This window comes from Nannobrachium achirus (assembly GCF_963921795.1).
Source record: "Nannobrachium achirus genome assembly, chromosome: 4".
NCBI lineage: Eukaryota > Metazoa > Chordata > Actinopteri > Myctophiformes > Myctophidae > Nannobrachium > Nannobrachium achirus.
Window position 1 is genome coordinate 58,635,675 of NC_137813.1, and position 17,064 is coordinate 58,652,738.

A 17,064-nucleotide genomic window follows, 5' to 3' on the forward strand; every position below is an offset into this window, starting at 1 on the left:
ATGACATCATAAAAATATTAACTTGTTTTTTAAGATGATTCTTAAAGTGACAGTAACCCTTTAGGTGAGTAGCATATGAGGGGTCAAACTAGGGGTTTTTCATGATTCTGAATCCATTGCAAGTATGTGTTTTGCACGAAAAACATTCCTTGGACTAAAATGGCCCCCACTAAACAGTGAAAAGTGATGACTCATCACTACTTTTCATCACTAAACCATTGTATTTATGTGTGGTTCCATTGTTGACAGGGTTCAAGGTTCAAGGTGGACTTTAATGTTACATGTTGCGTACAGGTACATAAGAGTCAAACTTAATTAGTTTGGCTTCCTTCAGACAATGCAGCAGTATGTATAATAACAATAAGAATGACAAAGAAAGATTTAAGCAAAAGAAAGTGTGCAAAAAACAAGAGCATCATCAAATATACATGTGCATAAAGGTTTGGTATTTTATACACACCAACAGCATTTTGTCTTTAACCTAACTGTGTGTAAACAACTTCACAGTGTATTCTATGAGCAACAGGTTAGTATATTCAACTTCACGTTATAGAGCAACAGGTTAGTATATTCAACTTCACGTTATATTCTATGTACAGAAGGTGCAGTTCAAGCATAATGGTGTAAGAAAGGGATGGAGGGGGGGACAGAGGGGGGCCTCACCTGACAGTCCAGCTGTCTGGATTCCACTGACCACACCTTTCAGAGAGCTGTTTAACCAAGTGGTGGCTGCTATCCAGAACTCTGGGAGACCTACTGGTGGCTGCACGCACGCACGCACGCACGCACGCACGCACGCACGCAGGCACGCACGCACGCACGCACGCACGCACGCACGCACGCACGCACACACACACACACACACACACACACACACACACACACACACACACACACACACACACACACACACAGCTATTAGTAAAGTGTACGTGTGATTTGCACAGCAACACAAACTGGATTCCAGCACATATGCATTCGGTGCTCGACGCATAAAGACCGAACAGTGGAGAGTTTCACCTCCATGCTAAAGGCCCTTTCCCACTGGGCGCGATAAAGACAATGATAAAAAAATATATTGTTTTCCATTGAAGTGGATGGCAGTGTCCACACCACAATGATAAAGCAGTCATAATTGATGTGAACGCCGACATATCGTTATTGTTATCGTTATCTTTATCGTGTCCGGTGGGAATGAAGGTTAAATCTGTATTAAGCCTGCCGTCCCTATGTTGGCCATGTCAATATATGACTCAGGTGCTACTGTTCTAATTCAAATGCACCCCCATTCGAATTATATCAACATACTGAATGATACTTTGTCACGTCAGTAGCGGAGATACTGAGCTACCGGACGGGTTAATCACACCATTGATTGGGAGATAAATGACCTACCAACAGGGCTTAGTAGCTCCGCCATATCTATACTATAATTTTGCGAATGTCTGTCTGTCTGAGTGAGTGTCTGTCTCTCTGTCGGTCTGTCTGTCTGAGTGTCTGTCACAGCGTTTCTCCTCAGTGGCTGGAGCAATTGATCTGAAATCGCATCACCATTAGCATATGAACACACCTGACATAACTGTGAAGCCCGTTTGTCACTTTCACAAATCATATGCTGTATATTAGCATTTTTATGGTGTAACTACTATCTATTCTGCATCTAGCATGAGGCATATCTATTCTGCATCTAGCATGGGGCAACATGTTTAACCAGCTCTGTGTGTGTGTGTGTGCGTGCGTGTGCGTGTGGGGGGGGGGGGGGGGGGGTGTTGGCTGGCCCTCTTTCAGATGTTGTCATGTAGATCGGTACACAGTATCTCTGTAGCCATTAAACGAAACGGGTATTTCTTACATTGATGCTCCTACATATTATCATGCAAGCACCAGAAAGTTACTTTCCATCCCTCATAAACTGTGTGCACAGTGCACATCCCATAACCCACACACTGCACATCATTTCGGAGCTCATATCTTTGAACGGGTAAGGACTAGTAAACTATAGTTACTGACCATGACAGAGGCGCGCCGTCTCAGGCGACCTTGAGTCGCATAAGCCGACTCAAGTTGTAAACCAGGGGGCAGAATAGTAAATCTTCATTTCCCCGACTTTTGTAAACCCACTGAATGATGACAAAAACGATACAGCGAGTTACAGCTAAACGTAGACAAACTGTTTCAGGTACATTCTGTTCTGATATTATGGACAAAACGTAAAGACATTTTGGGGGAAATGGTCAAGGTTTATGTTGGCCACTTGTCTTGACCCTCTACACTTGACCAGAGTTGGCTCAGTACTTCTTGGACTGCTTTTTTCCTTCTACACTGAATCTCTTAGCCAAAATTTGCAGATCTACAAGCTCACAATGGGTCACCTTGGCACATGTTGGCTTGTATATCTGCTATTTTGGGACCCTCAAATAATATGGATGCTGGGGTAAGTGCTTAAATGCAGTGACTCTAATGCATTTACAGTATATCTCGTCCCTGACAGCTTGCAATGGTATTTAATATCAGGCTTTGTAAACCGTATACGTGAACTGGGTCATTAATCCTCCAGGACAGGTGCCTTCAATGTTTTAAGGCCATGGACCCCTTAGTTGAGAGCGAGAGACGAAGCAGGGACCCCCACAACCTTTTCATAGATTCCATATGGTTTCATTGTTTGAATATTTTGGATTCATGTAAATTCGTGCTTTCAGATACGTATTTAACCACTTGAACCGTCAATACATAACTTGACATTTCACTCTGTATTTAGTCTGCTCTTTTCCCCCTCTACACCAAACATCTGACATCTGACAACAGCGCGAGGCGTTGTGAGCTTGTAGATCTGCTATTTTTGGCTAAAGTTCTCCGAATATGGACACTTTGGTTCAAGTGGTTAATATAAAAAAATCACACCCGTGTGAACTGAGCGGTGGTCGTGGAGGCTGCGCAACAGCAAAACAAATATATATATATTGTGTGTGTGTGTGTGTGTGTGTGTGTGTGTGTGTGTGTGTGTGTGTGTGTGTGTGTGGGTGTCTGGCCTGGCCTGAACAACAGCGCCCCTCCCTTAACATGTGTGGTCACAAAAGGTACTGTAGGCTACATACAGACACGCATACAGACAGACAGACCCACACACACGGCCACGTATAGGAGCGTTTTGACCACCGCTCAAAAAGGAGAAAAGAAGTTTCTATATCACATAAAGATTTGGAGGACCCCTCCTGTAGTAACCCTGAGGACCCCCTATAGGGGTCCCGGACCCCCTGTTGTGTAAACGTACTGGAGACGTCCTGCACTGCCTTGTGCGTGCAGAGGCTGGCGTCTGTGGTCTTCAGCTCCAGAGACACCGTGATGCCTGGGGACAGCTTGTAGATGAGAGACACCATGGAGCTGGAAGCCAGCGGCACGTTCAGAGAGAACAGCCTGAGACGGAAACAGAGAGAGGGAGAGAGATATTGTCGTACAATTGAGTACCTGAGACGAATAACAGTCTAATGCTGCATTCACACTGAGAGAAGCCAAGCTAATGGTTTGCTTGGTAATTCAATGTATTCTCTATGCAAACCAGCTTTAAAAAATTCCAAGCTTTTTTTCCAGCTTGGACATTTTAAAAGCTGGTTTGCATAGAGAATACATTGAATTACCAAGCAAACCATTAGCTTGGCTTTTCTGTATGTGAATGAGGCATTAGTCCATATTTTAATTTTCTTTTTAATATAGATATTTTTTGATTTACCAGACTGTAAGCCACAAACTAGTCATTTTTAATCTGTTAAATTGTTAATGCACTCCCCCCTTATTTTGTTCAATTGTCTGTTATAATGTTATCTGCTCCCTTTGTCTGCTGAATATCGCTTGTACGGACTTATACTGTTGTTCCACAAACTTTTGGAGATATACCATTTTTCTTTTTTTTCTCCACTTTCCATAAGTATTATGTCTTATAATTACTAATATATATGAGTTAAGTAAAAAGAATCTTCTAGTTTGTGGTTTACGGTCTGGTAAATCAAAAAGATATCAATTTAAATATGGACTTTTTTTCATCTCAGGTACTCAATTATGAAACAAGAATGAAAAGGTCTGAATAAATGTTGGAATGACGTAGTACAGGGGTCTTCAACGTTTTCAGGCCAAGGACCCCTTAGTTGAGAGAGAGATGAAGCAGGGACCCCCCACAACCAGTTCATATATTCCATATAGTTTCATCGTTTGACAGCACAATCATCAGTGTATTTTGTGTTTTCAGATATTTAACCACTTGAGCCATCATAACCTAATAAATTTGACCTTTCACTCTGTACTTAGTCTGCTCTTTTTCCCCTCTACACCAAAGCTCTTTGCCGAAAATAGCCGATCTACAACGCCTTGCACTGCGAGGCGTTGTGAGCTTGTAGATCGGCTATTTTTGGCTACAGGTCTCAGAATATGAACACTAGGGTTCAAGTTGTTAATATAAAAATTATTGGAAGATTTGGAGGACCCCCTGTAGTAACTCTGAGGACCCCCTAGGTGTCCCGGACCCCCTCTTGAAGACCCCTGATGTAGTACTTTCCCTGGACCAAGCAATGAACACTAAACAATTTGTTTGTTTCAGGTTTTTAGCAGCAACGGTTTTGTATTGTATTGTAATCACACCAGCAAAATAATTCAGTGTTTTAATGGCACCTGTCTTTTTAAACCTGCGATCATGCTGAAGGCTGAATAAACATACCGGTAAACGTACTCTAATCGCTATTATTTGAGTCATGTAAAATGTCATAACATCCTAGGCAGCCCTAGGCATGCCCAGATTCGGGACGATAGGGTTTGTGTGGTTAATTTTACAATAACACACACACACACACACACACACCTGGCACATGTTTTGTGGAGGCCTGCAGGCAGGACCCCCTCCAGCAGCAGAGAGCAGCCCCCGTTCCAGGGGTCCTCGGGGCAGCCTCGGCTCCTCAGCCAGCCCCCTCCCTCCAGAGGGTGGTTGTAGTAGAGCGGCTGCAGCTCCTGGGCACTGAGGTTGAACCAGCTCTGCCCTACCTCCCGCTGCAAGACACACACGAGCAACAACTATAATCGTTAGAGCAGGGGTCTTCCACGTTTTCAGGCCGAGGAGGACCCCTTAGTCGAGAGAGAGATGAAGCAGGGACCCCCACAACCCATAGATACCATACTGAGGTTTCGTCGTTTGACAGCAAAAGCGTCAGTGTGTTTTGGGTTCGTGTAAATTTGTGTTTCCAGATATTTAACCACTTGAACCGTCAATACTTGATAAACCTGATCTTTCACTCTGTACATAGTCTACTCTTTTTCCCCTCTACACAAAACCTCTTTGCCGAAAATAGCCGATCTACAAGCTCACAACGCCTCGCAGTGAGCTTGTAGATCTGCTATTTTTGGCTAAAGTTCCCCGAATAATGGACACTAGGGTTCTAGTGGTTAATAGAGGAAAGGAGGGGAAAAAAGCTTCTATCACACAAAGATTTGGAGGACCCCCTGTGGTAACTCTGAGGACCCCCTAGTTGTTACACGTCGCTCCAATGAACTGCAGCGGCGGATGAGGTATCTAGCTTTTTATATCTACCTCCCTCCCTTGCAGTACCTGTCCCCTCCAGTAGAGGGCCTTGCCGAAGCCCTGGCAGAAAGAGGAGATGAAGGGGAGGGGCGAGGAGGGCCGGTGGACGTACAAGAAGTCAGACAGCAGAGCCCAGAACCTGCAGACAGGATGGGACACAAACACAGTGCACTTGTTACTAGTCTCACTTGGCCAGACTGTTGACTCCCGCGATTTGCAAAATGCTCCCGTCATACAGTCTGGGGCGACGGAGGTCTTATAATGCAATGTTTCTCAAACTTTAAAGTGTCCCCTTAACTCTGACAGTGTACAAATGGAACCAAATGAACCCGGTAGGGTTCATTTGGTTCCATTTGTACACTGTCAGAGTTACAGACTTGTATTGGTCAATTTAGACCCTCCTAAAGGAACCCACAGGGTCCCTGGAATCCACTTTGAGAACCACTGTTATAATGAGTATCCGGAAGTGAAGCCTCCTCCCCACTTCCGCTTTGTTTCTAACATTGCACACTTTTATCCTAATATAAATAAAAATCATCTAAGCATATTTAGCTTGCTGCTTACCAGAAGTGACATTTTAAAATATATTTTCACGTATTTATATGAACGGAAATGCCAGCTTCCATTACTCGCCATTCAGGAGCTGCATTCAGAGATTGTGGAATTGTTGTCTGGCTACGCAAGACTAACTAACTTATTACCGCAGTGTGGAATGAACTAAACAGCTTATTCTCCATCTTTTTTTAGTCTGACAATCTGTGGAGAACACCCGTACAGTCTGAATGTCCTCGCCTCTGAGTGTGTGTACGTCTCCTTTAGATGCTGTTGCCTCCGACCATAATGGTTGAGAAGTGTGGAGCATAATGATTCACATTTGAACCACCAAAAGGAGGAAGTAGAGGGTGGGGGTGGCAGTAGCTCAGTGGGTAGAGCCATCTGGTTCCATCCACGGTTCCTCCTGTGTCAAATTGTCCTTGAACGGATGAGGAGGTTGGTGGCCGGTGCCTTGCATAGTTTTGTATTTGCCTCTGCTGTTAGGATATGCACGTAAAGCGCTTTGGATAAAGGCGCCACAGACATGCAGATCATTTTAATTAGTATTTTCTAGGAAGTACATGGATATGGTGGTGCCTTCGGAAAAATCTAGGTGTTGAGTGAAACCAAGTCAGTGAAGGTACAGGGAATGTTAAGGTGCTTCTAGTGCGCAAGTCTGCTGAGCATTCAAATGCTCATGGGCATTTCTCTCTTGCAGTGCTGTTTTTGACAGCAACTTTTAATTTACTTTTAGTGAGTTTACTTTACGGTCGTCTGCATTTTTTACGCGCTGGGAAACGCCACTTAACAGCCTCATTAGCATAATTTATGCGAACCACACCCACACACATTTCCAAACCATGCACCGCCCCCAATTTTCATACGTCGACTAAGCTCCTCCCCTTAATTTACATACGGTCGTCTGCATTTTTTACGCGCTGGAAAACCCACCTTAACGCCCTCATTAGCATAATGTATGCGAGCATAATGTATGCAAACCACGCCCACACGCATTTCCAAACCATGCCCCGCCCCCAATTTGCATATGTCGACTAAGCTCCTCCCCTTCATTTACATACGGTCGTCTGCATTTTTTACGCGCTGGGAAACGCCACTTAACAGCCTCATTAGCATAATTTATGCGAACCACACCCACACACATTTCCAAACCATGCACCGCCCCCAATTTTCATACGTCGACTAAGCTCCTCCCCTTCATTTACATACGGTCGTCTGCATTTTTTACGCGCTGGAAAACCCACCTTAACGCCCTCATTAGCATAATGTATGCGAGCATAATGTATGCAAACCACGCCCACACGCATTTCCAAACCATGCCCCGCCCCCAATTTGCATATGTCGACTAAGCTCCTCCCCTTCATTTACATACGGTCGTCTGCATTTTTTACGCGCTGGGAAACGCCACTTAACAGCCTCATTAGCATAATTTATGCGAACCACACCCACACACATTTCCAAACCATGCACCGCCCCCAATTTTCATACGTCGACTAAGCTCCTCCCCTTCATTTACATACGGTCGTCTGCATTTTTTACGCGCTGGAAAACCCACCTTAACGCCCTCATTAGCATAATGTATGCGAGCATAATGTATGCAAACCACGCCCACACGCATTTCCAAACCATGCCCCGCTCCCAATTTGCATATGTCGACTAAGCTCCTCCCCTTCATTTACATACGGTCGTCTGCATTTTTTACGCGCTGGGAAACGCCACTTAACAGCCTCATTAGCATAATTTATGCGAACCACACCCACACACATTTCCAAACCATGCACCGCCCCCAATTTTCATACGTCGACTAAGCTCCTCCCCTTCATTTACATACGGTCGTCTGCATTTTTTACGCGCTGGAAAACCCACCTTAACGCCCTCATTAGCATAATGTATGCGAGCATAATGTATGCAAACCACGCCCACACGCATTTCCAAACCATGCCCCGCCCCCAATTTGCATATGTCGACTAAGCTCCTCCCCTTCATTTACATACGGTCGTCTGCATTTTTTACGCGCTGGGAAACGCCACTTAACAGCCTCATTAGCATAATTTATGCGAACCACACCCACACACATTTCCAAACCATGCACCGCCCCCAATTTTCATACGTCGACTAAGCTCCTCCCCTTCATTTACATACGGTCGTCTGCATTTTTTACGCGCTGGAAAACCCACCTTAACGCCCTCATTAGCATAATGTATGCGAGCATAATGTATGCAAACCACGCCCACACGCATTTCCAAACCATGCCCCGCCCCCAATTTGCATATGTCGACTAAGCTCCTCCCCTTCATTTACATACGGTCGTCTGCATTTTTTACGCGCTGGGAAACGCCACTTAACAGCCTCATTAGCATAATTTATGCGAACCACACCCACACACATTTCCAAACCATGCACCGCCCCCAATTTTCATACGTCGACTAAGCTCCTCCCCTTCATTTACATACGGTCGTCTGCATTTTTTACGCGCTGGAAAACCCACCTTAACACCCTCATTAGCATAATGTATGCGAGCATAATGTATGCAAACCACGCCCACACGCATTTCCAAACAATGCCCGCCCCCAATTTGCATATGTCGACTAAGCTCCTCCCCTTCATTTACATACGGTCGTCTGCATTTTTTACGCGCTGGGAAACGCCACTTAACAGCCTCATTAGCATAATTTATGCGAACCACACCCACACACATTTCCAAACCATGCACCGCCCCCAATTTTCATACGTCGACTAAGCTCCTCCCCTTCATTTACATACGGTCGTCTGCATTTTTTACGCGCTGGAAAACCCACCTTAACGCCCTCATTAGCATAATGTATGCGAGCATAATGTATGCAAACCACGCCCACACGCATTTCCAAACCATGCCCCGCCCCCAATTTGCATATGTCGACTAAGCTCCTCCCCTTCATTTACATACGGTCGTCTGCATTTTTTACGCGCTGGGAAACGCCACTTAACAGCCTCATTAGCATAATTTATGCGAACCACACCCACACACATTTCCAAACCATGCACCGCCCCCAATTTTCATACGTCGACTAAGCTCCTCCCCTTCATTTACATACGGTCGTCTGCATTTTTTACGCGCTGGAAAACCCACCTTAACGCCCTCATTAGCATAATGTATGCGAGCATAATGTATGCAAACCACGCCCACACGCATTTCCAAACCATGCCCCGCCCCCAATTTGCATATGTCGACTAAGCTCCTCCCCTTCATTTACATACGGTCGTCTGCATTTTTTACGCGCTGGGAAACGCCACTTAACAGCCTCATTAGCATAATTTATGCGAACCACACCCACACACATTTCCAAACCATGCACCGCCCCCAATTTTCATACGTCGACTAAGCTCCTCCCCTTCATTTACATACGGTCGTCTGCATTTTTTACGCGCTGGAAAACCCACCTTAACGCCCTCATTAGCATAATGTATGCGAGCATAATGTATGCAAACCACGCCCACACGCATTTCCAAACCATGCCCCGCTCCCAATTTGCATATGTCGACTAAGCTCCTCCCCTTCATTTACATACGGTCGTCTGCATTTTTTACGCGCTGGGAAACGCCACTTAACAGCCTCATTAGCATAATTTATGCGAACCACACCCACACACATTTCCAAACCATGCACCGCCCCCAATTTTCATACGTCGACTAAGCTCCTCCCCTTCATTTACATACGGTCGTCTGCATTTTTTACGCGCTGGAAAACCCACCTTAACGCCCTCATTAGCATAATGTATGCGAGCATAATGTATGCAAACCACGCCCACACGCATTTCCAAACCATGCCCCGCCCCCAATTTGCATATGTCGACTAAGCTCCTCCCCTTCATTTACATACGGTCGTCTGCATTTTTTACGCGCTGGGAAACGCCACTTAACAGCCTCATTAGCATAATTTATGCGAACCACACCCACACACATTTCCAAACCATGCACCGCCCCCAATTTTCATACGTCGACTAAGCTCCTCCCCTTCATTTACATACGGTCGTCTGCATTTTTTACGCGCTGGAAAACCCACCTTAACGCCCTCATTAGCATAATGTATGCGAGCATAATGTATGCAAACCACGCCCACACGCATTTCCAAACCATGCCCCGCCCCCAATTTGCATATGTCGACTAAGCTCCTCCCCTTCATTTACATACGGTCGTCTGCATTTTTTACGCGCTGGGAAACGCCACTTAACAGCCTCATTAGCATAATTTATGCGAACCACACCCACACACATTTCCAAACCATGCACCGCCCCCAATTTTCATACGTCGACTAAGCTCCTCCCCTTCATTTACATACGGTCGTCTGCATTTTTTACGCGCTGGAAAACCCACCTTAACGCCCTCATTAGCATAATGTATGCGAGCATAATGTATGCAAACCACGCCCACACGCATTTCCAAACCATGCCCGCCCCCAATTTGCATATGTCGACTAAGCTCCTCCCCTTCATTTACATACGGTCGTCTGCATTTTTTACGCGCTGGGAAACGCCACTTAACAGCCTCATTAGCATAATTTATGCGAACCACACCCACACACATTTCCAAACCATGCACCGCCCCCAATTTTCATACGTCGACTAAGCTCCTCCCCTTCATTTACATACGGTCGTCTGCATTTTTTACGCGCTGGAAAACCCACCTTAACGCCCTCATTAGCATAATGTATGCGAGCATAATCTATGCAAACCACGCCCACACGCATTTCCAAACCATGCCCCGCCCCCAATTTGCAGACTAAGCTCCTCCCCTTCATTTACATACGGTCGTCTGCATTTTTTACGCGCTGGGAAACGCCACTTAACAGCCTCATTAGCATAATTTATGCGAACCACACCCACACACATTTCCAAACCATGCACCGCCCCCAATTTTCATACGTCGACTAAGCTCCTCCCCTTCATTTACATACGGTCGTCTGCATTTTTTACGCGCTGGAAAACCCACCTTAACGCCCTCATTAGCATAATGTATGCGAGCATAATGTATGCAAACCACGCCCACACGCATTTCCAAACCATGCCCCGCCCCCAATTTTCATACGTCGACTAAGCTCCTCCCCTTCATTTACATACGGTCGTCTGCATTTTTTACGCGCTGGAAAACCCACCTTAACGCCCTCATTAGCATAATGTATGCGAGCATAATCTATGCAAACCACGCCCACACGCATTTCCAAACCATGCCCCGCCCCCAATTTGCAGACTAAGCTCCTCCCCTTCATTTACATACGGTCGTCTGCATTTTTTACGCGCTGGGAAACGCCACTTAACAGCCTCATTAGCATAATTTATGCGAACCACACCCACACACATTTCCAAACCATGCACCGCCCCCAATTTTCATACGTCGACTAAGCTCCTCCCCTTCATTTACATACGGTCGTCTGCATTTTTTACGCGCTGGAAAACCCACCTTAACGCCCTCATTAGCATAATGTATGCGAGCATAATGTATGCAAACCACGCCCACACGCATTTCCAAACCATGCCCCGCCCCCAATTTGCATACGTCGACTAAGCTCCTCCCCTTCATTTACATACGGTCGTCTGCATTTTTTACGCGCTGGGAAACGCCACTTAACAGCCTCATTAGCATAATTTATGCGAACCACACCCACACACATTTCCAAACCATGCACCGCCCCCAATTTTCATACGTCGACTAAGCTCCTCCCCTTCATTTACATACGGTCGTCTGAATTTTTTACGCGCTGGGGAACCTACCTTAACACCCTCATTAGCATAATGTATGCGAGCATAATGTATGCGAACCACACCCAAACGCATTTCCAAACCATGCCCGCCCCCAATTTGCATACTTCGACTAAGCTCCTCCCCTTCATTTACATACGGCCGTCTGCATTTTTTACGCGCTGGGAAACGCCACTTAACAGCCTCATTTACATAATTAATGCAGACCACGCCCCAACCTAATTTGCATAATTAATGCAGACCACGCCCCCCAATTTAAATAATTACGCTAATTAGCTTCGCCCCCTGCATTCGCGTGTAATTAGCAACAAGACGCGCACGTCAAATGCATGTTGTGCAGTCTCATTTACATAATTAATGCAGACCACGCCCCAACCTCATTTGCATAATTAATGCCGACCACGCCCCCCACTTTGAATAATTAGGCTAATTAGCTCCGCCCCCTGCATTCGCGTGTAATTAGCAACAAGACGCGCGCGTCAAATGCATGTTGTGCAGTCTCATTTACATAATTAATGCAGACCACGCCCCAACCTCATTTGCATAATTAATGCCGACCACGCCCCCCACTTTGAATAATTAGGCTAATTAGCTCCGCCCCCTGCATTCGTGTGTAATTAGCAACAAGACGCGCGCGTCAAATGCATGTTGTGCAGTCTCATTAACATAATTAACGCAGACCACTACTTTTCCTTTTTTTTGCTCATTAACATAATTAACGCAGACCACGCCCCTCCTTAACATAATTAACGCAGACCACGCCCCCAACCTCATTAACATAATTATTTATTTATTTATTGAAGTAAGGAAGGAAGGAAGGAAGGAAGGAAGGAAAGAAAGAAAGAGAGAAAGAATTTGCCTAAATTTACGGGGTTCTTAACAAGGAGGCAATTAATTAATTAATTAATTAATTAATTAATGAATGAATGAATGAATTAATTAATTAATTGAGGCACGCACGCACGCACCACGCCCACACGCCCACACGCATTTCCAAACCATGCCCTGCCCCCCCCATTTGCATAAGTCGGCTTAATTTACATAATTAATGCGTGCGACGCCCACAAAACTCATTACGTTAGGCCCACTCGTTAAGTCAGACTCCTCCCTCTTGTTGAAACCACGCCCACTCGTTAATAGCAGATCTACAAGCTCACAACGCGTCTTGATGCGACGCGTTGTGAGCTTGTAGTTGAAACCACGCCCACTCGTTAAGTTCGACTCCACCCCTTGTATTTGCGTGTAATTAGCACGTCAGCGCGGTGACGAGAACGCTTGTCATGAGGCCTCATTTACAGGAAGGAAGGAAGGAAGGAAGGAAGGAAGGAAGGAAGGAAGGAAGGAAGGAAAGAAAGAAAGAAAGAAAGAATTTGCCTAAATGTGTGGGGTTCTTAACGAGGAGGCAGTAATTACGCACGCATGCATGCATGCATGCATGCATGCATGCATGCACACACACTTTCTTTTTTTATTTATTTATTTATTTATTTATTCATGTGTTCGTTCATTCATTATTTATTTATTTATTTATTTATTTAAATAAATACTCTGTTGCTAGTATCCACAACTTTCCAACATCCCATAATGCATTGCGCAGAAGTTGGATGGAGCTTCCGTGAGCTTGTATGTGTTATTTAATACCAGTAACACGAGAAGCCAGACAGCGAGTTTGGAGACGGTAGCACGCTGCAAAGCGGAGTTATGGCTCTTTAAAGCCCAGCCGATCGATAGGCAGACGCCTGGGGGGGGGGGGGGGGGGGGCGGAGTCCAGGGGCGGAAATAAATAAATAATTAATTACATAAATAATCAGTCTCGGAAACAGTCGGGAAATAAATAAATAAATAATCAGTCTCGGAAACATAGTCGGGAAGTAAATAAATAAATAGATAAATAAATAATTAAACCAGTAAGACTCCCTAATATATACTGACTGCGTAGCGATTTGCGTGATTTTAGGGCAAAATCTGTAGGAGTAGTGTCCAAAAATGGGTTTTAAAAAATCGGCCTGAAGGTGGCGCTAAATGGGACAGATCCATGTTGATGACATGAGTGTAGAGCAAGTGTGTACCGATTTGTGTGATTTTAGGCCAAGATTTGTAGGAGCAGTGTCCAGAAAGAGTTTCGGCCTCATGGTGGCGCTAGAAGAGGAGGGCCATGTGAGAATCGATGGGTGGAGGGCAAGGACTGTCTGTGCAAAATTTGGCACGGATCGGGTCAGCCGTTGCGGAGATATGAGCAGGGCAAAAGTGTGACGGACAGACAGACACCTGGTCGAGGTTTCGATAGTAACTGCGACCTGACGGTCGCAATTTATCAGTCAGTGGCGGCGCAGTTGGGCCTGGTGTGGAGACAGGGAAATAATTCATTCAATAAATGAATAAAGCTCCTTTTAGTTGAGCTTGTACCAGTGAACTGTACTGTCATGAAACTTGTCATAAAGTCTTCAATCAATCACTCGATAAAGGGATCAATACTGCATTAGATAAATAACCCACATTTACCCAAAACAGCTGATCCACAAGCCCACATGCAGCCTTGTAGATCGGCTGTTTTTATTGTTTTAGTTTTTAAATTGTTTCCCCCTTTTTTCCCCCTGACTTAGTCTTTTCTAGGATCACCTTTTAGTTGAGCTTGTACCAGTGAACTGTACTGTCAATGACACTGTATACCTATGACAGTCCTATATCAATAATTAGTTCATTCGTGAATGACTTCCCTGTGGAAATAAGCCAAAAACATTACTAGGATCTCCTTTTAGTTGAGCTTGTACCAAATCATGTTTATTACGTATCTATCTATCTATCTTCCTAAGTCACATGCATTCACATTGCACTGAACGAACGCACGCACGCTGCGCAGGTCAGCTCAGCAGCTGGCTTTTTGTTTTTTGTTTTTTTTTCTTGTAAAGCTCCAGCCAGAGTCAGGCGCCGAGGTGGGGGGACGGCACCAAGCCGGACTTGCGAGCCCAGGCAGCGGCCGAAGGCCGCTGCCCCTCCCAACCCCCTGGAAGTGCGGTAGACTGCATGCCTCTAGAACCTATCAGTAGGTCCCCATCCATAGACGGCGCTGTAGCCAAGGAATTCTCCCCCAGTCACTCACCTGACACACCAGGAAGTGCAGTGCACCAGTCTGTGTTGGAGAAGAACATGCATGTTGCACTGCTGCTGCTGCCTCGAGGTAGAAAGGAATCACTCATCTATATACAGTATGTGTGTTAACTAACAGGGTTAAACTGCTCCACGTTGTCACAGTAATCATTGCTATAGAGTGTTTGTTCAGTAACAGTGTTAAACGGCTCTATATTGTGACAGGAATCGTTCCCACCGAGTCTTTGTTCACTAACAGTGTTACAGTGTGATATGAAAGAATCCACATGAGGGCAGTGTTTCCATTCTCAACTCACTGAGTTGAACAGAGGGCGGAACCCAATGCAATAACAAGTCCTATTATTTAGAAAGGAGTCACGTCAATGTCAGCATTTTTTTTCCCTCTCTTTTTGCCAACATTTTTTAAATCATTTTTTTAAATCATTTCACAATGTAAAAACAAAAATCCTTTTGAGAAAAATGTAATGACCTATACACAGTATCTATAGGCTGTGTCTGTGTATATTCTGAGTGTATTATGTATTTTCAAAGCGAACGTTTGTAACTCAAATTTTGCTTCTGGGTGGTCCCTGGAACTAGATATTTTGAAATGGGGGTCCGTGGCCAAATAAATATCATTTTGGGGGTCCTTCACATGAAATGGTTTGAGCACCACTGACATAGTAGTCTCTCAAGAACAGACTAACTGAGCTCCAGTTAAGTGAAAAGGACCTTTTCTTTGACGATGGCTGGCCAGATTGCTGACATAGAAACATAGGGTTTTTCAAAAAATCTTAGAATGATACAAAAGACACTTATAGAATCGGGTCAAAAAATTCTAATTTTCACGATTTTTCAAAAATAGCAGATCTACAAGCTCACAACGTGTCGCGACGCGATGTAAATCGGCAATTTTTTGGCAAAGACATTTGATAGAGTGAAAAAAAGATGTATCAAGTACATATATTATAAGTACCTTTTACCAATTATAGAGGGTTCAAGTGGTACCGGATATACAGCTCGGCTAATAAAAGGTGAATTGATCCCAGTGCATGACAGAGGAAGATAAATGTAATCGCCACGATACGATTATCGTGAGTGTTTTTGATCACGATAAACGGTGATATCGCGTAACGTACCATCCCTATTACCAAGTATGCTTCTGTGTACTTAAAAGTACTTCAAACTTATGCCACATCCCACTTATGACATTATATAATTGGACCAAAGGCATTGACATGACCATGACTATCACTCTTAATCCAGGGATGCCACAGTCCAAGGGTGCCTCAGAATAATCTGATAACATTTGGAATTCATCAGTATCACTTCACTATGCTTAGTAAAACAGACCTGATTTGCACTGTACTTGAGTTATTTTTCCATCTGCGGTCAACACTCTTCATCAAAAATGGCAGATCTACAAGCTCACGATGCCTTGTGAGCTTGTAGACCTACTATTCTTTGGTGAACCTTCCCACCCAGAATAGTGATGCTGGGGTTCAAGTGGTTAAACGTCAAGTCTAAAGTTATTTTCAGTCAGTTTTGAATGGAAACGGATATTTCTCCAATTAAGATTCTAAAAAAAGGGGTTGCCCCGAGTCAAAAAAAAAAGTTTGAAAACCCCTGTTTTAATCAGGATGCAATAGAGTAGAACAGTGGTTCTCAAAATGGATTCCAGGGACTCTGTGGGTTCCTTTTTAAGGGGGGTCTAAATTGACCCATGCAAGTCTTTAACTCTGACGGTGTACAAATGGAACCAAATGAACCCATTAGGGTTCATAACGGGTTCATTTGGTTCCATTTGTACACTGTCAGAGTTAAAGGGGAGACCTTGAAATTTGAATGTTTGAGAAACACCAGAGTATGCGTTGAATGCACTGTGACGCTCCCTCTATCCTCTCAGGTCAGGAGCTGTGGGTCAAGCGGCTGAAGTGGGCGGGGCTACCAGCCTTTAGCAAGCTGAGATGGACGGCTCTGGATGACCCCGCCTCCCCGGGCCTGACCGGAGCCTTCTGCAAGACCTACCACAACTTCTCCTTCTACTGGATCCTCAAAGCAGGACACATGGTAAACCATAGATTCTGTACTAGCCCATTTAGGCCCTGAACACATTATGACGCAATATTT

The 17,064-nt window shown here is 44.8% G+C and overlaps 1 protein-coding gene across 1 annotated transcript in view; it reads left to right on the plus strand.

Annotated features, from left to right (window-relative positions):
- Positions 1-17,064, plus strand: part of scpep1 (serine carboxypeptidase 1) — a 50,103-nt gene that overhangs the window by 31,707 nt on the left and 1,332 nt on the right. The window contains exon 12 of the mRNA XM_080724331.1: positions 16,841-17,004. Within this exon, the coding sequence (XP_080580457.1) occupies positions 16,841-17,004 (164 nt within the window). The remainder of the gene's footprint in view (positions 1-16,840; positions 17,005-17,064) is intronic.